General features: G+C 36.9%; 1 protein-coding gene across 1 annotated transcript in view; it reads right to left on the bottom strand.

The window, feature by feature from the left end:
- TBC1D12 (TBC1 domain family, member 12) overlaps positions 1–22,674 on the bottom strand; it is a gene marked incomplete at its 5' end in the record, with an annotated part of 28,414 nt that extends 5,740 nt beyond the window's left edge. Inside the window, 8 exons of the mRNA XM_009577920.1 lie at positions 694–788; positions 3,539–3,619; positions 4,264–4,370; positions 4,728–4,845; positions 6,475–6,557; positions 8,570–8,685; positions 15,257–15,313; positions 22,551–22,674. Coding sequence (XP_009576215.1) covers positions 694–788; positions 3,539–3,619; positions 4,264–4,370; positions 4,728–4,845; positions 6,475–6,557; positions 8,570–8,685; positions 15,257–15,313; positions 22,551–22,674 — 781 coding nt within the window. The remainder of the gene's footprint in view (positions 1–693; positions 789–3,538; positions 3,620–4,263; positions 4,371–4,727; positions 4,846–6,474; positions 6,558–8,569; positions 8,686–15,256; positions 15,314–22,550) is intronic.
- Between the last annotated feature and the right edge of the window lie 305 nt (positions 22,675–22,979).

The raw sequence follows: 22,979 nt of genomic DNA, 5'->3' as shown, positions 1-22,979 counted from the left end.
AAAAAAAAGCTTTTTTCAAAATCACTTTATAAATATAGGAAGGTAATAAGCCAGTATTTTAAGATGCAAGTGAGCCAGTGAATTATTACTTTGTTCACATCTAGAATAATACCAGTTTTTACTCTAAGCATTACCATGTATGCCTTTGAGATGTTAAAGGAAAAGTAACAGATGAATAATCCTATTAAATAATTCAGCGGAAATCAGTACATAATGGAAAATGAGGATATCTGGTACATGTCCAGGGTTGGTTTTTCCTTTTCAGAGACAGTGGATGTTTTAATTCTTGGTAACACAAGTTACTGTATTACAATAGTGCTGCTATGTATATACATGTGTATGCATATATTATATCTAAATACTAAAACGCATCAAGATTTCTGCAGAAGCAGTGACAATATTCTCATTTTTGCATGTAATTTCATAAACATTAATAGGAACCACATGCAATTTTCCAGGACAAAAAGCCTTACAGTCCATTGTTAAGTGTCCCTACTTTAGTCTCATTAAAAAAAAAAAAAAAAAAAAGAGATGACTATTAGCTGTTGTATGTGGAAAAGAACTAATTTTACTTTTGTTGTTTTATACAAACAACTCTTAAAAACTATTCCATATTTAGCCAGCTAGGTTTCTTTTCTTGTTTAACTATTCAGAAGTTTAAAGTTGTCATAACTGAAGTTACAGAAATCTCACCTTCTGGAAAATATACAGGGATGGAAATGTGCGCGATATATCCAACTTAATTAGCTCCAGACTGGCCTCACGATCAGCAACAGATGCACCTGCATCTGCAAGCAAAACCAACACTTATTAAAACTGATAGATAAATTCTACAGACTTCAGAATAAAACTGCCATAGGCACATGAAGACTTGTAGGATCTAAGGGAAAAAAGTTACCTAGTTCTAATGCTTGGAGTGCGCTTCTAGAGTGCTATATTCAAGAGCTAAAACTGTCCATTGATATATGTCATCAGATCCAAAAAGTGAGGGAAATGATGAGTAATTACTACCTGTCTACTCATTCTTTTTCAAGTCATACACCTTTACACTATTCAGACTTAAAACCGACAGGTTACCTTTTACTTCTGTATAACACTTTATCCAGGCCCAGACTGGCCCTGCATTCACTAAAATTTGAACTTTGCCCAGACCTCAAAACCCCGTTTTCTTTCTTATCTTCTACTGTGACTTCAATTACTGAGTCTGTGCAAGAGCACAGAATGAGAGCACTGCTCTTGATCTAAACGTGATCTAGTGGAATCTCACTTTTCCAAGTTTTTCATTCCTAATTGGCTCATTTGGTGGCTCATTTCAACAAGCAACATTGAAATATACTTTGTACACTAGAAGAAAAAGATGAGTTACATAATTATCACAAAAGCCAGCACTTCTTTTCACCTGCAAAGTCAAGCATACTACTTTTGAAGTCATGCTTTTCTCATGTCCCACTTTTACTAAAGGTAACTAAAATATACAGAGAAACTTCACTGAAGTTTCCAGAATGGACCACACAGTTATGATCTGCAGAAGTTACATTACTTCTGAGCTCTCATTTGACTCAGATTTTTCCTCCAGAAGAAATTCAGCTGGCCCTTGAGTTATCTCTATCCCGTCTTCTACATAGGGATGTGATACAAATACTAGTGATAGCAAGGAAAAAAATACACATGGCACTTGGGGAAAAGGCTCTTTCAGAGGACTTAAACCAGTCAAGAGCCATCTGGGAAGTGGAAGATTGCAGAATTTGATGAATAGGCTAAACAGAACCTGCTCTGCTAAAGCCTGGAAAGCAGCATTTTCTTCCAGTCCTCCTAAAACTAAGACAGTTGCATTCAGGAGTGAGTGGGACTGCTGCAGGCTGTGTTAGGGAAATTTGGGAGGAAGGCAGCAATTATTACAGAGAAAGAACATACACAATCTAAAATAAAAAGTTCAGGAACTGCTGCTTAATCCCTCCTTTCTCTTTCAAAAGGAACAGGTATTATATTGGTTAATTTGGGATCATTTCACTTGGGACAGTATGCATTTAGAGTATTCCCAAGGAAGATTATAATCTACAGTATAAAGCATAAGAAACTCTGGATTTATACAAGAAATTCAGTTCAACACCAAAAGAGGAGTCGCTGGGGGTCTTTTGAACAGATGTGATAGATAACACATCTTTTGATGAATGTCTTGTCTTCAAGACACAAAAAGATACATTTCGTGCTTTAATCTTTATCTGCCAAAATAAAGTGTTAAAGATATTTGAACAGGAAAAACCTTCAGAACTACTCAAATATGTTAAATGAGGCTAAAATAATTGATCTTCCAGACTTTGCTACCAAAGATTAGTAATAAGCACAGTGGGCTGGCTTGCTTTTCAACCAGAGATGAAAATCCTATTACTCTAAGTTTTCCCTTATTACTATATTTCCCAGAATATCTGACACAATCAAATTGGACCCCTTCCCCCTTCATTCCCATCCAGAACTACTACCTTTCCAAAAGAAATTACCTAAGCCTTCCCCCACGCTCAGCCCACAACCCCTACAACAAAGGAACAAACAAACCGCCACCCCACAAACCAAGGGGCATTGCAAACGTTTTTTCCAAGGATAAGCGTATTTATAGTCATACACACACACAATTTTTTATACAAGTTTCAGATGAGTCACAGAGGTAGCCTAGAGAAGACCCAAATAATTTACGAAGTAGCCCATTAGTCAGGACAGGCTACAGCACGTGCAAACAAAAAAGTACTTCTTGCATTACAATGGCATTTTCTTTCCCAAAAAAAGAGACCGACTCAAAAAAAAATAGTTATTTCATAGCAGCTGGTACTGACAATATCACATAAGACAGCATTTTAAAAAGTGACTGTTAACAGCATAAGGAGTTAATGTTTATAACAAGGATATATCCACCATTAAAAACATCACTGATGCTATTTTTCACAGGGAGAATAGCCATAGGAGACAGCAATATGCCAGTGACAAAACTCCATTATACATACAAGTGTGCTAACATCCCACTTAATAGATTAGGGAGGAAAGGCCATCTGGGCAACCCAGGAAACCCAAGGGATCCGAAATGTGTAATATGTTATATATTCTTTACCTTTCAGTTACACAATCAAAAAATAGAGAATAATTTTTTTCTTTCCCAAAATTGTGGAAGGGATACCAACGTAAGAACCATCTAAGCAGAGCTAAGCAACAGCACATACTGTAATTTAGTTTCCCATTTCTTCTTTTTGTACTTCATCTAAAATTTTCATGAGAGCTTAGTCCTGGTATTTCAGGAATTCAGAGGAAAACACTTTCATTTGAAAGTGAACTAGCATATGCAATATTTTAATGCATCTTTTATTGATAGAGCAAATACTGTTAAGCCTCTCACTCACTGACTTCTTACAAGAAAGCAAACATTTAAGTAGAGAATGACTCAGAGCACTTTTAACAAGTATTCCTAATGCTGCAATTGCAGCTGAACTTGTGAGACTTTCTGGGTTTGTAAAAGCGCATTGGAGGCTGTCTAGCATTCAGGACATCTCACCTTCTATGTCATTCTCAGAACTTGTCTCACTGAAGCTTTTCCATCGTTCCTTAGCTCTCGACAAGAAGATTTCATAAAGTTCTGCAAGAAAACAAAACAAAACCAAGAACAAAAAAGGAAAAGATAAGTAAGAAAAGCACCCATCCAAACCAAAAGCACACTAAGTATTCTTGGCTTTGGTTTTGTTGCTTGGTTTCATCTTAACCGCTGGGGGCAGGGGTAGAATCTATTAGATGGTTACCACTAACTGCTGGCGTACCACTATACACGGTTTTATAGTGTGCACTGTATTATGCTTTCTTCTGTGGTGCACATGCAAATTACAAGAGGGAAATCATGTCTTAAATAATTCAGATTTTTATTTTTGTGAATGGGTTAGAACGCTTCCAGTTCATGAAAATCATTACCTATGAAATGAAGCAATTCCCCTTTCCACCCCCTTAAGAAAGTAAAGCTACAAATTCTCAATTTTAAACATAAAAATAATTTTTTTGGGGGGAGCGCAACCTTAACTCTTGTAAGACTAAAATGTTTCGTAAGCAGTTTTTGAACCTTGTTTCCATAATTTACTAGGCTATGACATCTAATTGTAAAAAACACCTGTTCCTAAGGTTGTGAAGTACAGTTCTTCAAAAAGCAAATATACCCTGATTTATATTTTTTTAAACAAAATTTTAAAATAACCAACTTAATTTTACATTAAAATGTGATCTGTTAAGGCATACCAGGAGTGATATTTAATTCGTTTCCCACAGCTAGACTCCAAACCTTCCCACGTACACTTGGGGGTAATCCCTGCCACCACAGCTCTCGAACTCTTCGGGTAGCACGCCTAGGATAAGGAAACAGGGGAAAAAACAAAAAAACCAAAAAAACCCCAAGAGGCACATATTACACATCTTGTTTTCTAAAATCACTGGGCAACTTACAAGCAAAATAACATATATTTCCCTAATCAATATTCAAGGATCTCTGCTTATGCTAAAGCCCCATTAAAAGAACCCCAAAACATTAAGCTCCCAGAAAGCACATTTAATGTTGCTCTGTAATGACCTCTCACTATATCACGGTAACAAAAACTGGCTTCTTGACAAAACAGGAACGAAAAGGAAAATAAGGTATGTGGTTCCTCTGTTTCCAGAGGAGAAAAGCCAGCCTTCCCTCATTTACACAACAGAACTTTACTTACATGCCTTCCCAGTTAGGTAGTATTTCATTGACCCAAATCACCATAGCACTAGCGATATTCTCTTCTTGCTTGAAACGCTCTCTCATTATTTTCTTCCTTTTATGTGCTTCTTTAATTTCTGTTAGGCATAACATGTTAATAATTCTGTATTAGTGTATATAAATTATTAGGTAAATAATTCAGGTATTATCTAATTAATTAGATGTCTGAAAGAGATCAAGGGTAAATTATGGCTGCACATGAGCTAGCTGGTACTATTTCTGTTGACTGTAGGTGTATTTCTCAGGAAATTTTTTAATTTAAGCTAAGTTATTCAAATACACAGTGATTTAGACAAGCAAGAATCTGGCTAGAAAACTCATAGCACTCTCTTCTGCAGTACACAGAATGACTAAAAAGCAAGCACATCATCAGTGCTGTTTTTCCTGTAATGAATTTCACACCACATTCTACCTAAACCTTACTTATTACTTAGACTAATCAGCAATAATTATAGGTAAAATTATTATTCAAAAGTCCAATTCTACATCCATTTTAAAATTACTCAAATTTTACTGAAACTTCCACCTAGAAGGATTATGTATTTTCTTTTCTGGAAAGAGGACCTAAAGATCTGAGACAAAACCACAATGCTGAACAAGGGAAGAATATTCTGCCTTCTGTTAAAAAAGGATCATTTGTAGATCCCTCTTATTAAAAAGGCTAAAAGAAGGACAGAAAAGTGCTATCTTGACATCACTAAGAACCACTGTGAAATTGCAAGACACTGTCTATTTATGCAAGCATTAGACACATCAACGGAGTAAACATGCCATCCCTGGTAAACTGATATGGCCGACCAGCTTCATTAAGTTTTTACTGAAGCTCTGTGTGTAGCAATAGTTAATTTCATGAATACTAGGGCACACATATTAAAACACTACCCATGGCTGACCCTCCAAAGATGCAGTTAGAGAACATGGACCACAGATCACACCTTACAAGATGCACACCACAAGAGAAGAGTGAAATGAGTTGTCAGATGCCTTGGATTTCTTATTACATCTTTCAGAGTAAGCTGCCACAGATCCATAGAGGCTCAATCAGTTCAGAAGCTTCTATCTCTGACAACAGCCCAAGTAAAACATGCAGATTCTTAAATTAGCTTATTCCCTGAATACTAGGCACGAGACTGCAGAAGTCCTTTCAACAACTATTCATAGATTGACCCAGTACCAGATGCTGCAGATATGTTTAATTTAAAAAACAGATCTAGTGGGAATAGGAAGGTTCACACAGGTACAGCTGGCTGGAAAAACCCTGAAGTTTTCATCTGTCTTCACATTGGAATTGATCTCAAATTCTTGAAAAAACAAATCTTTTAGCAGTCAGCTTTATTATACTTTGGCTCTCAGTGGCAACTGCAGCAATACAGCTTGAAGAAAGAGTCCAAGTACCCAGAAAGTTTCTAGCAGATCACATTACACAAGTAGTTTAAAAAAAAAAAAAACATCAAGTTTCTTCTTCAAAATTAAAGGTTAAACTGACTTCTGAACCTAGTTATGGTCACTGTGGTGAAATAAGAAAACGATTTAATGATTTGATAATTGAGTTCTGTTTTAAACTGTGTGCACATAGGTACCAGAGAATAACCTAGATATTAAACAAGGTTGTTCTCTACTGTACCTACTAGCCTACAAGCCAGAAATTACTTCATTTTTGCTGCACAGTTAAAAAGAATTATAGTGATTATTGGCAATTAACATACCTCGTTTTTTTGCCTCTGCCACCATCTCATCATATTCTTGTCGGTGACGTAAAGCCTCCTCCACTGATTTGGCAGGAAGATTTCTGAAAACAAGTTGTTCCTGAATTCAATACACACAAATGACATTCTGAACCATTTCAAAACAGATTTTAATTTGGCTTCTCTCTAAGGTGAGCTTTGGGGTTGTCGCACTACCAGTGTTTCAGTAACAGCAGTAGAGAACTACCAGTTGTCTGTTTATTAGTCCTCCAATAGCTTCCCCGAAAGCAGGGTTATTAGATTTGTTGAACATCTGGAATGATGCTCAAATGAAGTTTGCATGAAGTGACAAAAGGGAAATACTGATACTCCATATAGTTATTTACTCCAATGCATTTCTGCACATGCATATTTTAATCATTAAATATACCTGCATATCAATACTCCATTTGTTCATATGAAATCTATGATGATGTATTTTCAATAAAAGGTAAAAGTTTTTATTCATTATAGTTAGCTCTTTAAAACTCCCACAAAAGAAGATAGGTTTACCAAAGGAAGAAAGGATAGATCCCCAATTATGTCAGAGCTAAAGCTAAGGAAGCTTGCTGCAGTGCTACAAGTTCACCAGCTTAGAATGTGTTTGGGTTTTGGCTGCATAGTGATCCTTTAATTGCCAAACACACACTTCCTTTTGACTAAGCAGACTCATTCCAAAACACATCAGAACACAATGTTTGGTCTCAGTCTCTTACCCAATCTCTAGTCTACTTTGGTTCAAAATAAACTGGACAGTTTTGTCATTTTAATATGCAAAAAAAATTTTCCATCTCCTCTTATACAAGCAGAAAAGATCGCTTTATTAATATTTCCAATGAAAGTGAGAGCAGAAAATATTTTCAAGGATGAGATTGTGACAACATTACACACTTGGGATGGCACTCCAATTTGAAACAAGTGGAAGTGTCATTTGTAAAAACATACTTATGTTAGTTTGTGAATTGTGACATTTTGAAAGTACAGAAAAGCATTAGCAAACCAGTTATTACATATCTTACTCTCCACTATACAGTAAAAGAAATAATGCATTTACAAAAAAACAGTCATAGCAATCTGTACCTCCATTCAGTATATTTCTGTCTTATCACTGAATGAGCTTATATATCACTAGAGAGAATATCGAAGGAAACAGTGTATGTGCTATTTTCCATTTCCTAATTGGAACTGATTAGGGCAAACATTTAACAGTGCCATCACAAGCTTTCTCAAGGTGAAATTTGAAAGCTTTGTTCCGTTTGCTTTCCTCACAGCATGTATTCCTAGACAGCAGGTCCTCCTCTTTCCTTCAAATTTCTGAAGACTGTATAGCTGAAAATACTGACCAATTTATTACCCATTTTTCATTACTATTCTTATTTGTACTTAATGCAGTTTTTGTTGCATCCTCATCTGCTGTTTCCTTGCCTTCAGCTGTAGTTTTAAGGAGCCATGAAAACACAACTGGAACAAGGGCAAGGAACAGTATCAGTGAACGCTATCATCTCAGTACCAATAAAGCATTTAACTGTAGTTGCCAGATACAAAATGAGCATTCAGCATTTGTGACAGGAAGGTATTTCTTGTGTTTCAAAGGCAGTTCTTCCCACTCCTGCTGTTACCTACCTAATACTTTTTCTTTTTTTCTTTTTTAGAAGACTCTTCTGGTAAGCCAAATCCAGGTTTGCTGAAGTAACAACTGCCACTGTTAAGTCTTCCCGACTGGTCTAGGAAATTAAGTTTCCAGAATGGGGGAAGGAGAAGGGAGTGCACACTGAGATGGCAGGGAAGAAATCCAGAAAAGTCTTCAGGAATTTTCCTGATTAAGGATGCCCACAGCACTGTCACAGGCAGCTGTGATATACAGTAGATAACAGACTGGTGGCCCCATTACAGCGAGAAAGAATTCCTCATATAGACTATAATATACTTAAAGGTTCTTCTGGAGGTATTTGTTAGGTTGTTATCTGCGATGGAATAATCCAATGATACTTTCGTGTAAGACTTGTGAAGTTTAGCTCATCAGAAGCGTATCTAACAAATTCAGTCATCGTCAGTTCCACAGTAGAATCATACTTACGCAGGTCGATCCTCCAGAATCAAAGCAGTAGTTGAAAGTGGTTCAAATTCAATATTTTTACGTCTTGCTGATGGGGGTGGAGGTTTATACATTCTTCCTGTCCGTGCTTCATATTCCTAAACAACATTATTGATAAAAATTAAATTTCAACTTTCAGCCTCACTTCTAATATTACTTGTTTAACACTTATTAAATAATGTTAAAATAGATACTATTAAATAATTTATGACAGCAAGGAGCTAACGTTACAAGTTGAAATTGTTTACAGCAAGACAGTGCAGCTTTCCAGGACTGCTAAGTAAAGATGAATGAGAAAGCAGTTTCTTGTATCAACTTAATCTTTGATCTATTCTAGTTCAATATTACTATTGAGCATCCAAGGATCAGTTACAGTTAGGAAATCTGCATAATCTCCCCAAACTTATTAGTGCGCAAGAATATTTAAGTAATCTGTGAAGTTGACAAAAAACCCCAACAAAAAACACTAAGCAAGAACGTGTATGTCTTCCCATTTCTTTCCTTTTGATTCTAGCCACCCTTAAGATCCGGTACCCCTCACGTTTCTAAAGCTTTTAGCAAGACTATCAAACCCACATTATCCAGAACTACCTACACTGTTCTCAGTGACAATATAACAATATTTATCATTACAAGTCTGTTTTACATAATTTCTTTCTCAGAACTTAAAACACACAATCTACTTAGAAAGAAATATTTAAGAGCCTTTAATACACAGAAGATTCCGAGGAAGAAAGAATCCCATTCCTTTTTCCACAGAGCAACTCAACAAAACAGAAATATGAGACAGTCTTTAGGAAAAAGGCTAGACAGAGCCAGATGAAAACCTCAAATCTCACATTCCTTTTTTTAGCCTGTGTAAATAAAAATTTACTGCCAAGTTACTGGGAAACCCACTCTTACGATCCAGCAAATCTTAAAAGGTTATCTGTGAGAAGACTTTCAACTTACTCCCAAACTAAGTTAGCCTATGGGTTCACACTCTCCTTAGGCATGAAGGCTAAATACTAGTTTCTCTGCAAGTTTTCCACATGCTGGAATTCACACATAGAATACTAAGAGCTGAAAAATCATCTTTTTAAGAGAACAAATTCAAGGTACCTTAGTAATGTACTTTCACAGATCACACAGCTCTATTCTTAAGCACGGCCAAGCGAGCTCTAACTTGTACAAGCTTTTTTTTTATCTAACAACAGTTTGTTCTTGTACATCTGTTGCTTTAATAATTGCGTAAGTAAATTCAGTCACAGATTAACCAAAATATCTTACATTTAAGTCACCAAAAATAAAAAAATTGGTTAATTACTAATTAGGTCATGTATCTTCCCAGTCACACATAACAATCTTCTCTAGAAGCTACTCCCAAATGAATCTCACACTTAATACATAGCTTCTTGTACCCATTAGTTCTCCCAGGGAGAAACAGAGGGCTTTATACATTCAGTGTTCATTGACAGCACTATAGAAACAGAGCTGACAACTTTAGATCTATTATATAGCTTAAAAATTCAGTACACAGTCGAAGTCCATAAAGTTACATGGGACAAACATGACAATGCAGCCTCAGATTTCCAGAGAAGACACAAAATGTTTGCCCAGCGCTAAGGTGGCTTAAACCTTGCTGCTCAACAGCCTCCTTACCCTATCCATTTTAATGATCTCTAACAAAATCTCTTGTTCTTCCACATCGGGCATGATACATTAAATGATCCAAAAAGTATAACCTCAGTGAAGTCATGTTAATCTCATCTCAAGAGAGGACATTATCACAGAATCATTGAGGTTGGAAGGGGCTTCTGGAGATCATCTAGTCCAGCCTCCCTGCTCAAAGCAAGGTCAACTACAGCAGGTTGCGCAGGGCCTCGTTCAGCCAGGTTTTTAATATCACCAAGGATGGAGACTCCACTCTTGCTAGGCAGAGGCTACAGCACCCAGTATTCCCAAGTGGTTTCCCATCCAAGTACTAACCAGGCCCAACCTGTTAGCTTCAGAGATCAGAGGAGATCAGGTGTGTTCACAGGGGTAAGGCCATATGCATTATATGCCACTATACTTTTCAGATCCTGAAGAGTTATCTGGACTTCTTGCCCTTTTCTTTTTCTAGTTTGTGGGAGTCAGAACAATAGTTTAACCGATGAGAAACGGTGATTGCACCTCCGCAAAACAAGCCAAAGAATGGTTTTGAAACATTCTCAGTATCTTTTGACGCGGTTTCTACCACTCCCCCCTGCTGCCCCAAGTCTTCAGCTATCCTTCCAGCTATCCACCCTTTAACCACTGTATCATACTCTGCCCCATGGCAGCGTACCAAATAACTCATTTTGTTAGCACCCTGGAAAGACAAGCACAAATCTATAGCAACTAGCCTACTATTTCAACTAGAGGAGAAGCTCTGTTGCTTTTCTGTCTTCAAGAAAAGCCCAGATACGCATCTTGTAAAGAAAAAGAGTGAACAACTGTTTGCTATCATCGTTTATACATACATTCAAACTAAAACCCTAATGCTTTGTAAACACAATGACTTAAAAGTTACTAGCCAACTGTTCTTAAATACAACTTATTTCTAAGTCTCTGGCCAAGAACAGTGGTTATACAAATTTCCTAGAACATATTCCTCTCCTGAAGGGTAACTACCAAGACAACTTTTGCTTGAAAATAATACGCATTCAACATCATTTGGCACATTCAAACAAGGATCTTGAACATCTGGACATACAGGATTGGTAGAGTTGTGTTGTAATTCACACAAGCACAAGAAAAATCAGAAAACCAACATTCACTGTATGAATTAATATACATATTCTTAAGCCTGAAATTATTTCATTCCACCTAAAACCATAGAGACATTATAGGCACTCTTGCCATGCTTTACACCTAAGCTACCCCAGCATATTCTTAAGTTAGGAATGCATCCTGTGAGAGCACCCGGAGGTCAGCATCCAGGCTGCAGTACAGTAGCAGTGCCATCCCTCATATTCTTGGTAGAAGTTCCGATTTACTTTCACACTTTCCAGTACTTTGTAACAGGAGCCACAAAATCAAGTTCATTTAGTGGTCAGAGATGAGGAAGCTCAAAGGGTACCAACCTTTTCAATATTCCTACATACCTAATTTGTATGCAAGATAAATAAAAAAAGCGTTGCAAAATGGACGTTGGAAATGAAGCCACTCTCACCCTTTTATTACAAGCAACACATGTGAATGATGCTAGTGCTTCTGGCTATCGTACGTGCTAAGAACTGATATACTAAGCAACAGAGAAAGAAAGAAAAAAAAAAAAGAAAAATCTTCAACAGGGATTTCCACAAAAGGCAGAACTCATCACCCAACTGTGTTTTTGGAAGTACACTTTACGAACAGTTGGTTTTTGCAAGAAAAGAATGCATGCATAGAGAGGAAAAACTGTAAGCAGAGACCACAATAGCTTCAAGCTCAAACTGTCATGGCTGCACATTCCCCAAGATGAAATATATTCCAAAGTATCAGAGCTTCCCAATGGAAAATGCTTCTTCCTCAAGGACCCTGTGCTCTAGGAAACTTATTTGAAGATTAGACATGCATGGAGCTCACTAGTTTGTGCAACTAAAATACCCATTTTTTCTGGAATATTTTGTATGGCTAGATGTAAGGAATCCAATAGCCTTAACCATGCATTTGATACAGAATCTAAAATTCTTGGCACAGGATAAAAAGCTTGAGCTGACATAGAATTTCACTTCGGAAGATGTGAGCTAATACACTTCCATAACAAGGTAAAAATACAATTCAAAGTCAAATGTCTTGTCAAATGCTTAACATGCAGGGCATATATGCAGGATAGAACAGCTGACAACTAAGATTCAAGACTATGCAAGAGTTTATGCAAAAAAAAAAAATTTTGGAAGTGTCACATGTATGGTTTCAGTACTTTAGGGAATTAAAAAAATTCTTTATTGCAGCATATCTGGTATTTATTAAAAGATACAGAACATTTCACAATCCCAAAATAGATAAAGAAAAACAAATCTCAGCTTTAATGGAAAGTAAGAATAGTTATCTCCTTATTAAGGATGGAACTGCATCCTCTCATCTACTGCCAATAATAAACCTGTTAACAGGCTAAAAGCATGTTTTTCCAGAAAAACACTGCGACAATATATTTAAGAGCACTTTAATATGTGGAGGGACTTGTATTTCCAGTATTTATTCCTACAGAAATATAGATAAGCCTATTAACCTACAGACAGGTAACACGTAAATGGGGCTGGGTAAAAAAGTCTTTTGCTTATAAACTGCCTTTGTGCTTAAGAAGATAAAGATATCCCAAATTGTAACTTCTTTACAAGAAAACAAACACACACACCAAACCAACAAAAAACCCCTGATGTTTTAAACAAAAGAAAAATAATACATCTGCACAGGTCTTTATTACCTGCACCTCTTTGATATCTACATGGAAAACATACGAAACTGAAGTTTCTTTCTTTCCTCAGAAGAACCATAGAGGACAGCTAGACCATTCAGAGGTATTTTAGCTATCTCTAAACAGTACTGGATTGCACTGTGTAACATGTGCATAATTGCCCATAGCAGCTTCTTCCAGCATCTAAGCAAACTAATTTACGGAAAGGAAAACCAGCTGCATCGCAGCATTTCAAAAGCATTAGCTGACCCCAAGTAGGGTGTGCTTGTCGGGATAAAGTATTTAACCAAGCGTGCACATAATGATTCAATTTTAGAAGACAAACTTGCATCTACAGTGCCCAAACCATAGAGCTTTAAAGGATGCATGAAATTTTGATAAGTTTTGATCTATCGAGGATCCAACAACAAAAGCTGAACTCCTGGAAATGAGTGATAAAAGCCTTAGATTACAAGGATTGTGAAAGTCTCACAGTCCTGAAAGTACCAATTATACACATTAAGCACCACAGATCCAATTATGTTTTATGTATCTTGGAGGAGAAAGTGACCTGATAGACAACACTGAATTAACCTTCACCATCTTAAGGATTGCCTCTATTTAAAGGAGATGTCAAGGCATACTAATACTCCAATGAAACAAAGTATGCACCCATTACACAGGGTGTTTCTTCTAACATGCTTTACTCCCCCAAAATTCTAAGCCTGATACTGAAACAGGTTTTATTCAATCAATCATGACTTCTGTTGAGGAAACAATGGGGATTGCCATATATTCTGCAAGTGGTTTTAAACCTCTCTCCCCTCTACACACGTGTGACTCGGTGGAACAGATGGGCCTCTAAAAACATCTATATGATTATTTTCACAGTGTTGTACAGCTAACCAGAAATATCATCAGAAAGATTATTTCCCTTCATTTCAAGCAGAGTTGATCATCCAAGAATGGAAGCATTAATAGAATCGCTTAGGAGGGCACCCATCTACATCACTTTAATAAAACTAATAGAAAATTTATGTAAGAAGAATTTCTGCCAATGCATAAGGATTCCCTCCTATGTCGTCATGGGTGTCCCCCCCAGGTTAAATGTTAAAATCGCTGAGCTAGAACTGGTTACAAGGTGATTAAAAACAAAGAAGTGCTTATAACAAGAGTAGATGTCACTGAAAAATTCTGAGAGTCAAACTAGACATTTTCCCAGAACTGAGAATGCCAGATGCTATCAGGACAGACAGAACAGTACATTCTTTCCTAACTTGCAGGTGATATAGGAAGAACCCATACTGAAGGAGGGAAAAATACTAATCTTCACATAGTACAAGAGAACAACCAAACAAACACTGAAGTGTTTCTAGGTCAACCTTCCAAAGTAATGTCATCCATCTTCAATTGTTCATTTACTTTATTTTTTCCTCAATTGGACATCTAACAAGTTGCATCAAGTTTCATCTTTTGTTGTTCACAAAAAAGCATGAAGCCAGGGGCTTCTGGGCCCAATAAAGAAGAGCTGAGAGTGGCTGGACCATGTAACATGAACCGCAGGCATCACATATCAACCAGCAGTTACATTACTGCTCTATTTCACAAAGCCGGAGTAACAGATCCACGGAAAAAGCTAACTTGTACTATTCCTGTTTAACACAGGGTGTGGGATTACATAAAAAGTTTTCAAAGTAACAGGCATGTGCATTGGACCAATTTCAGAAGGATACCAGTCACAGCAAATAGAAGACATAACAGCATATAACAAAAGTTTCAATAGCTACACTTTTCTATTGGAAAATTTCATACTGGAAATAGTGATTAAAAGCATCTGAAGTTCTGAAGTGCCACTGTTAATAGCTTGTGTGACTTAGTGACAAGGCAAAAAAGATTCTAGGATATAAATTTTCAAAGCTAATACAAGGTGCTCAAAAATATTACAAATTAAGCCTTTTAACAACTTTTACCATTAAGCAAGGCGCCACAGCAAACATAGAAAGTGAATTACTGTCGAGCTCTAGCATTACCGATTTCCTGCTATTCAAGAACATGCAATGTCAACAATAAACAATAATACTCTATCACTTTAAGTTGTTAGTGAGATTCATGTGTGAAGTTTATTTGTTTGTTTATTTTACTAATGGTATCTAATGAGTTGATGGTTAGTGCCATAAAATATTCATGCTACTGTGAAAATGTGATGTTTGTTCTATTTTAATGAGTGCTACATAGTCCCATGCATGGCATTGAATACGACTAGTAAGAATATATATTAAATTTCATACCCCTGTGTTTAATAGACTGAGAGCAGATATTGACGCAAGACTGCCAGAACTGTCATCCTAATGAGAAAAACAGAAGCAAAGCCTTAGTGAATAAATGAAGGAAAAGACCATTACAATATAGCAACATGCAAGCCAAAATTTAAATTCACATGTAGAGTATTTATACTCTATGTTTGAAGAAACAAAGATGTGGCTGATCATCCTTCTCCAGCCCTCAAAATGTACAAAAACATATACAAAGACTGCCCACTTGTGCAAGACGTTTATAGACATCTATTGGACTATTTTTCTGTTTTAATTGAAGTTTTGATTTTTCTACAATCAGCACCTTTGCCTGAAGGGGGATCTTTTTCCATGGCACTTCTCAGGTGCATGACAAAAGGTGTTCCCTGATATACTGTCTCTCCCTATTCCACACCACTCATAAAACTTACACTTACTTAAGCACTAGCCTTGGAAAATACACTGTTAAAAAGGAAAGAACAAAACATTGTCTATAGGCTGACACAAGAAAACAGAAACTGTTTGCTCTGAAGATGAATCTTGAAGACCTTGCCTTCATTCAGCTTGTGTTAGATTGCATCTCACACCCAACTAGATCTTCACATATAAGCTAGTTAACTTTAAAACTTAAAATGAATACTCAAGAATAGTACTTGCACTGTGGAGAAAGGGAAAAGAAACATAATGACTTGGATAAGCATTTGGCAAGAAACAAAATACTAGGGTAACTTTCAAACAGAACTTTCACATTAAGCGTTTGGGTTTTTCTATTTAACATGAGAAAGTGTCATTAAATAGCACAGTGACTTAGAGCAGGCCTTTAAGTCCCCCACCTTCCCCCCTGCCATGTTATAATTAGTATTTCTAAATTGAAAGCTCAAAAGTGGACTACACCTCAACCTCTCTGGTGAGCTGATGAGAACTAAGATACATTTGTAAGGCTTTGAGAAACAGTCACTTAATTAAAAGTAAGATTCTAAGCAGCAATATGAAACCCCTCATACCACATTGCAGCAAGGCAATCAGGCAAAAGTATGCCTGACTACGGAGACCCTGTACAACCACAGCTCCGCAGGTTTCCATTCAAAAGTCAAAGCTGGTTTTCTAATGGAAGAGCTAAGCTTAAAGACAGGGGAGCGGGGGGAAGAGAAAGACGTTGCTTTTAAGCATTGGATTACAGCACCTGGAAGAAGGAAAATAAGTTTTTTATCATGCCTTCAACGTTATTTCTGAATGCATCTGCAGTGTTCTTGTAGCATGCAGACCCCAGACTAATAAAAAGCATTTTAAAGGCTTCCTTCTCCCTTGCCATACTATTTTCTCCTTTTCAGTACTGAAGTAGCATGCCAGCCTCAGAAGGTTAAGGCTTATATTAAAAAAAAAAAAAAACAACAAACCCCCCACACCAAAAAACCCCACACTTTAAAAAAGTCCACAAAAGGCAGCATCTTTACCACCTGAATCTTTTTGCTAAATCCTATCCTTTTGGAATTTGAAACAGCCTGCCTAGATGATGATTTTGCTATCGCAGCACCTCAAGCTCACCAGCATAAGTCTGCTTAACCTGCAAAAGCTCACTTCTTAAGAGAAGAAAAAACAACTATTTTTGTGTCATCCTTTGCTAAAGAAATTCAAAGGCCCAATTAAGGAGGAGGCATCCCATCAAAAAGAGGATCCAGAAGACCAAAAAAAAATCTAGTGTCCCACCAAATCAAAGTAAAATAAGTTCTATCATGCTCATTACCTCAAGATTGTTGCTATAGTCTTTGTTTCCCCAAAACCCAGCAACTTCCAAGGACAGAAATGAAAATATGTTCAATGCTTATGTTTTCTTTTTCAAGCTTTAGGAAGAGAAAGTTTGCTTCAATACTCTTTGTAGTTGACCTCAAAGCCTTTTTTTAAAAAAACAGCAATCTGAAGAATTCACATCAGCAGAGTCAACACCTCTGCGGTATTTTCAAAATATTAGTCCCATGCTCACTGTAGAGTATTTCCCTGAAGATACATTTGTGCCACCAACATAGCACTGACATCACGAGAAGTTCTCCTGGACAAGTCTTTCTTGTCAAAGCAGCTGGGTAAGCCCTGGTACTAGGAGCTGAACTGTATTTTATGTCCTTTATGCAAACAAAAGGAGATACATTTGTCTCACTGAGGTCCTACCAGTTTCATTACCATTTCACTGACAAGCTAATAATTGTAAAAGTCTAAAACGCTGGGGAATGTCTCTGAGAGACTTCAACATAACACTTTGTTTTACCTCTAGCATAGCATTTTAGTGACTACATGTGTGACTCTGGAAAGATGACAGACATTTCTTGAGAATCTGACCACTAAAGCATTTACAAAGAAAACCACCACAGCCTCCTCACTGCTGCTAGTAGCCAAATTGTTATTCAGGTGTTACATGTTCCTTGCAAGACCCAATACCCCCATTTATTGTCTGTCCTGGTTTCAAGGCAGTTTGTTACCAACGTATTTCTACCTATATCTGCTAAACAGGCAGAAGTCTTGCCTTTCTCTTCTCTCCAGTAGTAGTGCAAGACGAGCCAACGTGACCTCTATCTAGCTATCTGCCTGCTTAAGAACCACTCCTATGAAAAAGCATCTAGCACTGTATTTACCTACTTCTTTCAGATACTCAATCCTTAGGTTCGTTGACAAACATGCCATATACACTTTTTAAGCATTAGGAGCTTCATGCATTGTTAAACTGAAACAACGAAGATTGGAGGGAAGAGTTAATATTGCAAGTTAGAAGGTCTGAGTCGCATGAAAACTGATTCAAAATGCATCTGTTCCTCTAAAGAGAAACCTCTGACAACTCTTGTCCCTGGGAGACCATGGGAGTTGTGCTGATTCAGTGAATGCAATTTCTCTATTAGATTTCAGACCGGAGATAACGACATCAGAAAAATATGCAAGTGAAAACACTGTTTTTTAGCCCTCAAGTGCAGTATTTTACTTTTTGTTGTTGTTTTTTTAAGATTTCAGAGCCACCCAAAAATAGTATTTTCAGAGGTTAGTTGTAGGACAGTGACCCAGTCATCAAAATCAGAGGTAGTATTAACAGACTGTCTAAAATATCTTCCATTTTGTATACAAGGTGACAGCTTTTGGAAAAGATGGCTTTACTTCACTTCTGAATAAGCAATCATTTCTAAATCACTGCAAGCTTTTCATGGTGTGTCAGATTTAAATAGAAAAGGAGCTTCCCCCGCCCCCTTATTTAAGGCTGTCACTGACGGTACTTTTTTAAAACTGCTGATAAAGTGAATTTGGTGTATGTTTTACTTTTCTTTATCTTGCAATGTGTATTTCCATATTTTGCATTTACTTTAATTCAGGCATATTAGGAAAAAAATCACCACGCTGCTTTAAACAAATTAATAAAAAGTATTCAAGACTGCTTTAATAAAAAGCAAGAGCTAAACTTAATGACTTGACATTCAGAATCATTTTGATCATAGATTAAAAGCTCTTTTCTTTAACCATAAGCACAAAAAATGAAATTGAGTTTGCATTTTTAAACAGAACTTACACTTCAGTCAATACACACCAAAATGTTACACATCAGCCCACAAGTCCGTTTCTGCTTTAAATGCTTCAATATTAAAATATTTCGGCAGTCTAATTTAAAGCAGATTTCTGCACAGACCAAAAAGAATTTACCAGGCTGATCATTAATGACCACACACTTCCTATAATAGCCAGTTTTATTAGCTGCACTTCATGAAAAAAGGCACACTTCCTAAAACCAAATGCATTTGACATTTGCAGTCCTAAAGAGTTGCTATTTTCCCTTTTTAAAAACCAGTGAAGGAAGGAAGCCCAGAGGAGGGAGATGTCCAGCAAAAGCGTTGGCCTCAATCACATCCTGCTTGGGCAGCTCTAAATCCAAGGAGAGCCGAGCGTGCCAGCAGCTGCGAGCGGTAGACGCAGCTGCCAAGAACTTTCAACCTCTGACCCAGTTCGAGCTCGAGCATCTCGCCCAAAGCATGCTGATGGCAGCACAGCTGCAGGGGACTCTGCCATCGCCCCAGCCAGGCAAGCCCTGCAGGCTGCTTTTCGACAAAAACATTTACCTTCTTCTACATGTGCTAAGAAACTTGCAAAGAAATGATTTACAGTAATATTCATTAGACAGTCTCTGAAGGCAGAGCTGGCTAGTGTCATTGTCTGAAAAATGTCTGAAACAGTATCCCAAATTAAGTTTCCAGCTTTTCTTGGAAGTTATTCAAGATATTAAAATCACTACCTGACTTCTCTGTAGAGGCATATATAGCAGTGTCTAGTTGATAGACAGTGACTGGGAACCACAAGCATTCATTTAAATGTAATTATCAATTTACTACATCATCCTTACCCAAACAAAGATAACACAGGAGGCTTCCATCAGCCAGGATGGAAACAGGGCATGTAAGCTCTACCGCCCTTTTGAGTATGAATCTTCAATGATGCAATTTTTTTCTTGTTTTACTAATAGGGAAGTCCTTTAAGTTTCACAATATTGCCATAAAGCTTTGATATAAGTATTACCCTTACCCAAAAGACTTCCTCCTTCTATTAACTACGAAGTTTTTCCTGTCGCGAGTTAATTTTTCCTGCAAAAGGGCTTCTTAAGATCTCATCCATCATCTGAAGGATGCTGACTCATTACAGGGTTTCCTTAATCAAGGGTTTATTTGCACCCTCCCAAAGCTGGCCACTGGCATCAGTAAGTCACAGAACTTTGTGTTCAACCATGGAGAATGCCATAGCTGTTCAGGAACGGCAAGATTTGTTGCTAATAATAAACTACCGTAAACTCCCTCACAGGCAGCTTGCCTACAGCTTAAGCCCATTCTACTTCCATAGTCTTACGCCTAGAGCCTATTTTACAAGAGCTGGTAACAGTGAGTAGCCATTGTTCTGACCACAGATGGCTAAAAAAATTGGGAAAAAAAAAAAGTGTGTTTTGTGTTTTAGATTACACTTGATCCCTTGATTTCAATTTAGAAAGTCAATGTGGAAGTTTGTAGAGACACACCATGTAGAATATGAAGAACTCTGCCAGGTTCACAGAATTACTTGTGAACAGAACATATTAAGCTTTAATCATATTTCTATCAACTTCTTCAAGGCCTCATAACTGCATTCTTGCCCATATTCTTTTCACTCATATGCCCTGCATAGTGAGGAATTTAGTCTTGGGACTTCAGTCAGCCATTCAAAAGTGAAGATACTATTTTCCACTGATCTTCAATAACCAAGTGTGCCTATATTCATTCTAACCCATCTCCAGCTTAGCAAATTTGAATGTTTTTGAGAAAAGAAACCATTTTCTTCAGAGGCATATGTACAAGGGGCTATACTGTAAATTTTAAGACATGCAAGACATTTGACATGGAGACATTAGGCTCACCTCTCCATTTTAGAATCAAATCTTATCAGGTATTGTAGATCTAACTCTGTGCAGAGTATACCATTAATCTGGATCCCCCTTTGTTAACTGTGTATCTTAGCTCATGATGCTTCATCTAAAGACCATACATGCTTTAGCTAAATTAGAAGCTAAAAGTATTAGCTATTACTAACACATTACTCAAGATTATATAAATCCAATAGTGACTGTAATCTGGCAACCATTATAACACAAACCACATAACTAGTGGCTAGGACCAACTCAATCATGTTTAAAGACAATATGTTGTTTTAACATATTTGTTTTTCTGTCACTTCACAGAAGTTAAAAACATGGGAACACTACAGTTTAAAAGAAAAACAGTCACTGAGGGACCACAGGATAAGAAAATAAGACTATTTCTGCAGATTGTGACTTGGTCTCCAGAACAAACATCTTCGTTACTAGAAAACGGGAAGCAGATGACTGGTAGCATTGTGCACACTCTCCATTTTTCAGGATGGAAGAGACATCTGGATTTTTACCACAGTATTTTCATAGCACAAGGCCAACAGCATTCATCTGCAAGTAAACTAAGAAAGAACACTTGCCCTCTCTCACCCAAAAAGGGAAACCATTTAAATAAGGAAAATTGTATTTGAAAGTGTTGAAAAAGCACCCAGTTTACTTCAGAGTAAATAGCACTTGCTACAATCTCATCATTTTCCTACAACATTGTTATGTGACAAGTCCCATTACATTGAAGTCCTTCAAAAAGGACCTCTCATTTTTCACTTTAGTTGCTCCCAAAAGGCTCTCTTCGCCACGAAGCTCTTTCTAGAAGATGCCTGAACACTGCTTCATTCACAGCCATTTGCACCTGCCAAACACATCAGCTTATATGGAATTTGAGAAAGGAAACAAAGAGAAAGCAGCTCTCAAGAGATTCAAGTTACTGTTTTCACCAACACAAGGGACATTCACATTTCTTAGGGTCAATAGATCTTTCAACTTCAGGATTGCATGTTAACATTAAGTTAATGATACATTACCAATTGCTCATCTTTAAAGACTATGCCATTTTATTATTATTTTACCAAATTAAAGACAGATTCCACAGGAACCAATATATGGAAGTACAACTTGGTATCGGGGGAAGGAAATCAGAATTATCTTTCTGTAGTACCCCAGTAAATCCAAAACAAGTACAACTTACAGCACTATTTTGAAACAAAAATACCTTAAGTGAGATTAAAAGTCTAAATGAAACAAGATTACATGTTTCAGAATTCTAAGCAATTTGTCACAAGTTACCCAGACAGTAAGTCTTCCAGGCAAGAAGGAATATGGAAAGACGAGTTAAATTAAAAAAAAAAAAACCACAAATAAAAAAAAACCCAACCAGTTTTATAACACAAGAATGCTTTAAGAGGATAAATTTTACTAGATTAGTACCTAGTTTGAAGAAAAACGCAATATACAAATATGACTATGGTTTTATTGCACAAAACAGGCAAAAGTAACTCAGAATTGAACTTAATAAAGGAAGCCTAGAGTATTTCACAATCACTTTAGCATTAAAAAAATTGTAGCATATCATGTTAAATAAGGCAAAATTTTACAGGAAGTAATACAAGTTCTGATGTTTTGACTAAACACCTTAAATGCTTTTTGAACATGTATCACCTTTTTATAAGTACTGAGATGTACTGAAGAATGTACCAGATAATCATAAAACTCCAACTCCTTCTCAGTAACTACTATTCTTTAGACAAGGCCCCAAAAGAGTCTTCCCAGAGCACTCTGTGGTTGTACAGTAACAACGTGGAGATAACAGCAGAGAACTGCAATACCTATGCATTAATTTTTTACAAGTTTTGTACCTGGAGTTGTGTGATGTTTACTCACCTGCTGAATAATTTTGGAATCTTTCGGAAGGTTTTCCCTGGGTGGGACTTTTCCAAACAACTTCCAACCAGGAGCGCTTTGGACAGCAGGTTTGAGTTCCTTTGTCCTTTTAGTGAAAAAGTTTCTGAAAAGAGAGAAGGGTTTTCTTTTTGTTATTATAAGCATATAAACAAGTGATATTTGTATGCGCTTACATTTCTTTAAACTAAGTTCACCACTGTAGAGATTTACTGCTCAGCAAATGCATAGTGTGCAACCTTAGCTTTCTCTCATACTTTAAAAAAATTAACTTGAAGTGGAGCAGCTTTCATTACTGGTGCTTTGATGCTAATATTTGTACTTAACACTCAGTTTTACCTCTGAATTCTAAGCTACTTTATGCAGTATCAGAGCTGTTTTATAATACCGGACACTTTAAGTGTAAGTTAG

The sequence above is a fragment of the Fulmarus glacialis genome, unplaced genomic scaffold, assembly GCF_000690835.1.
Source record: "Fulmarus glacialis isolate BGI_N327 unplaced genomic scaffold, ASM69083v1 scaffold18855, whole genome shotgun sequence".
Taxonomy (NCBI): domain Eukaryota; kingdom Metazoa; phylum Chordata; class Aves; order Procellariiformes; family Procellariidae; genus Fulmarus; species Fulmarus glacialis.
This window is presented reverse-complemented; position numbering and strand designations above follow the sequence as displayed.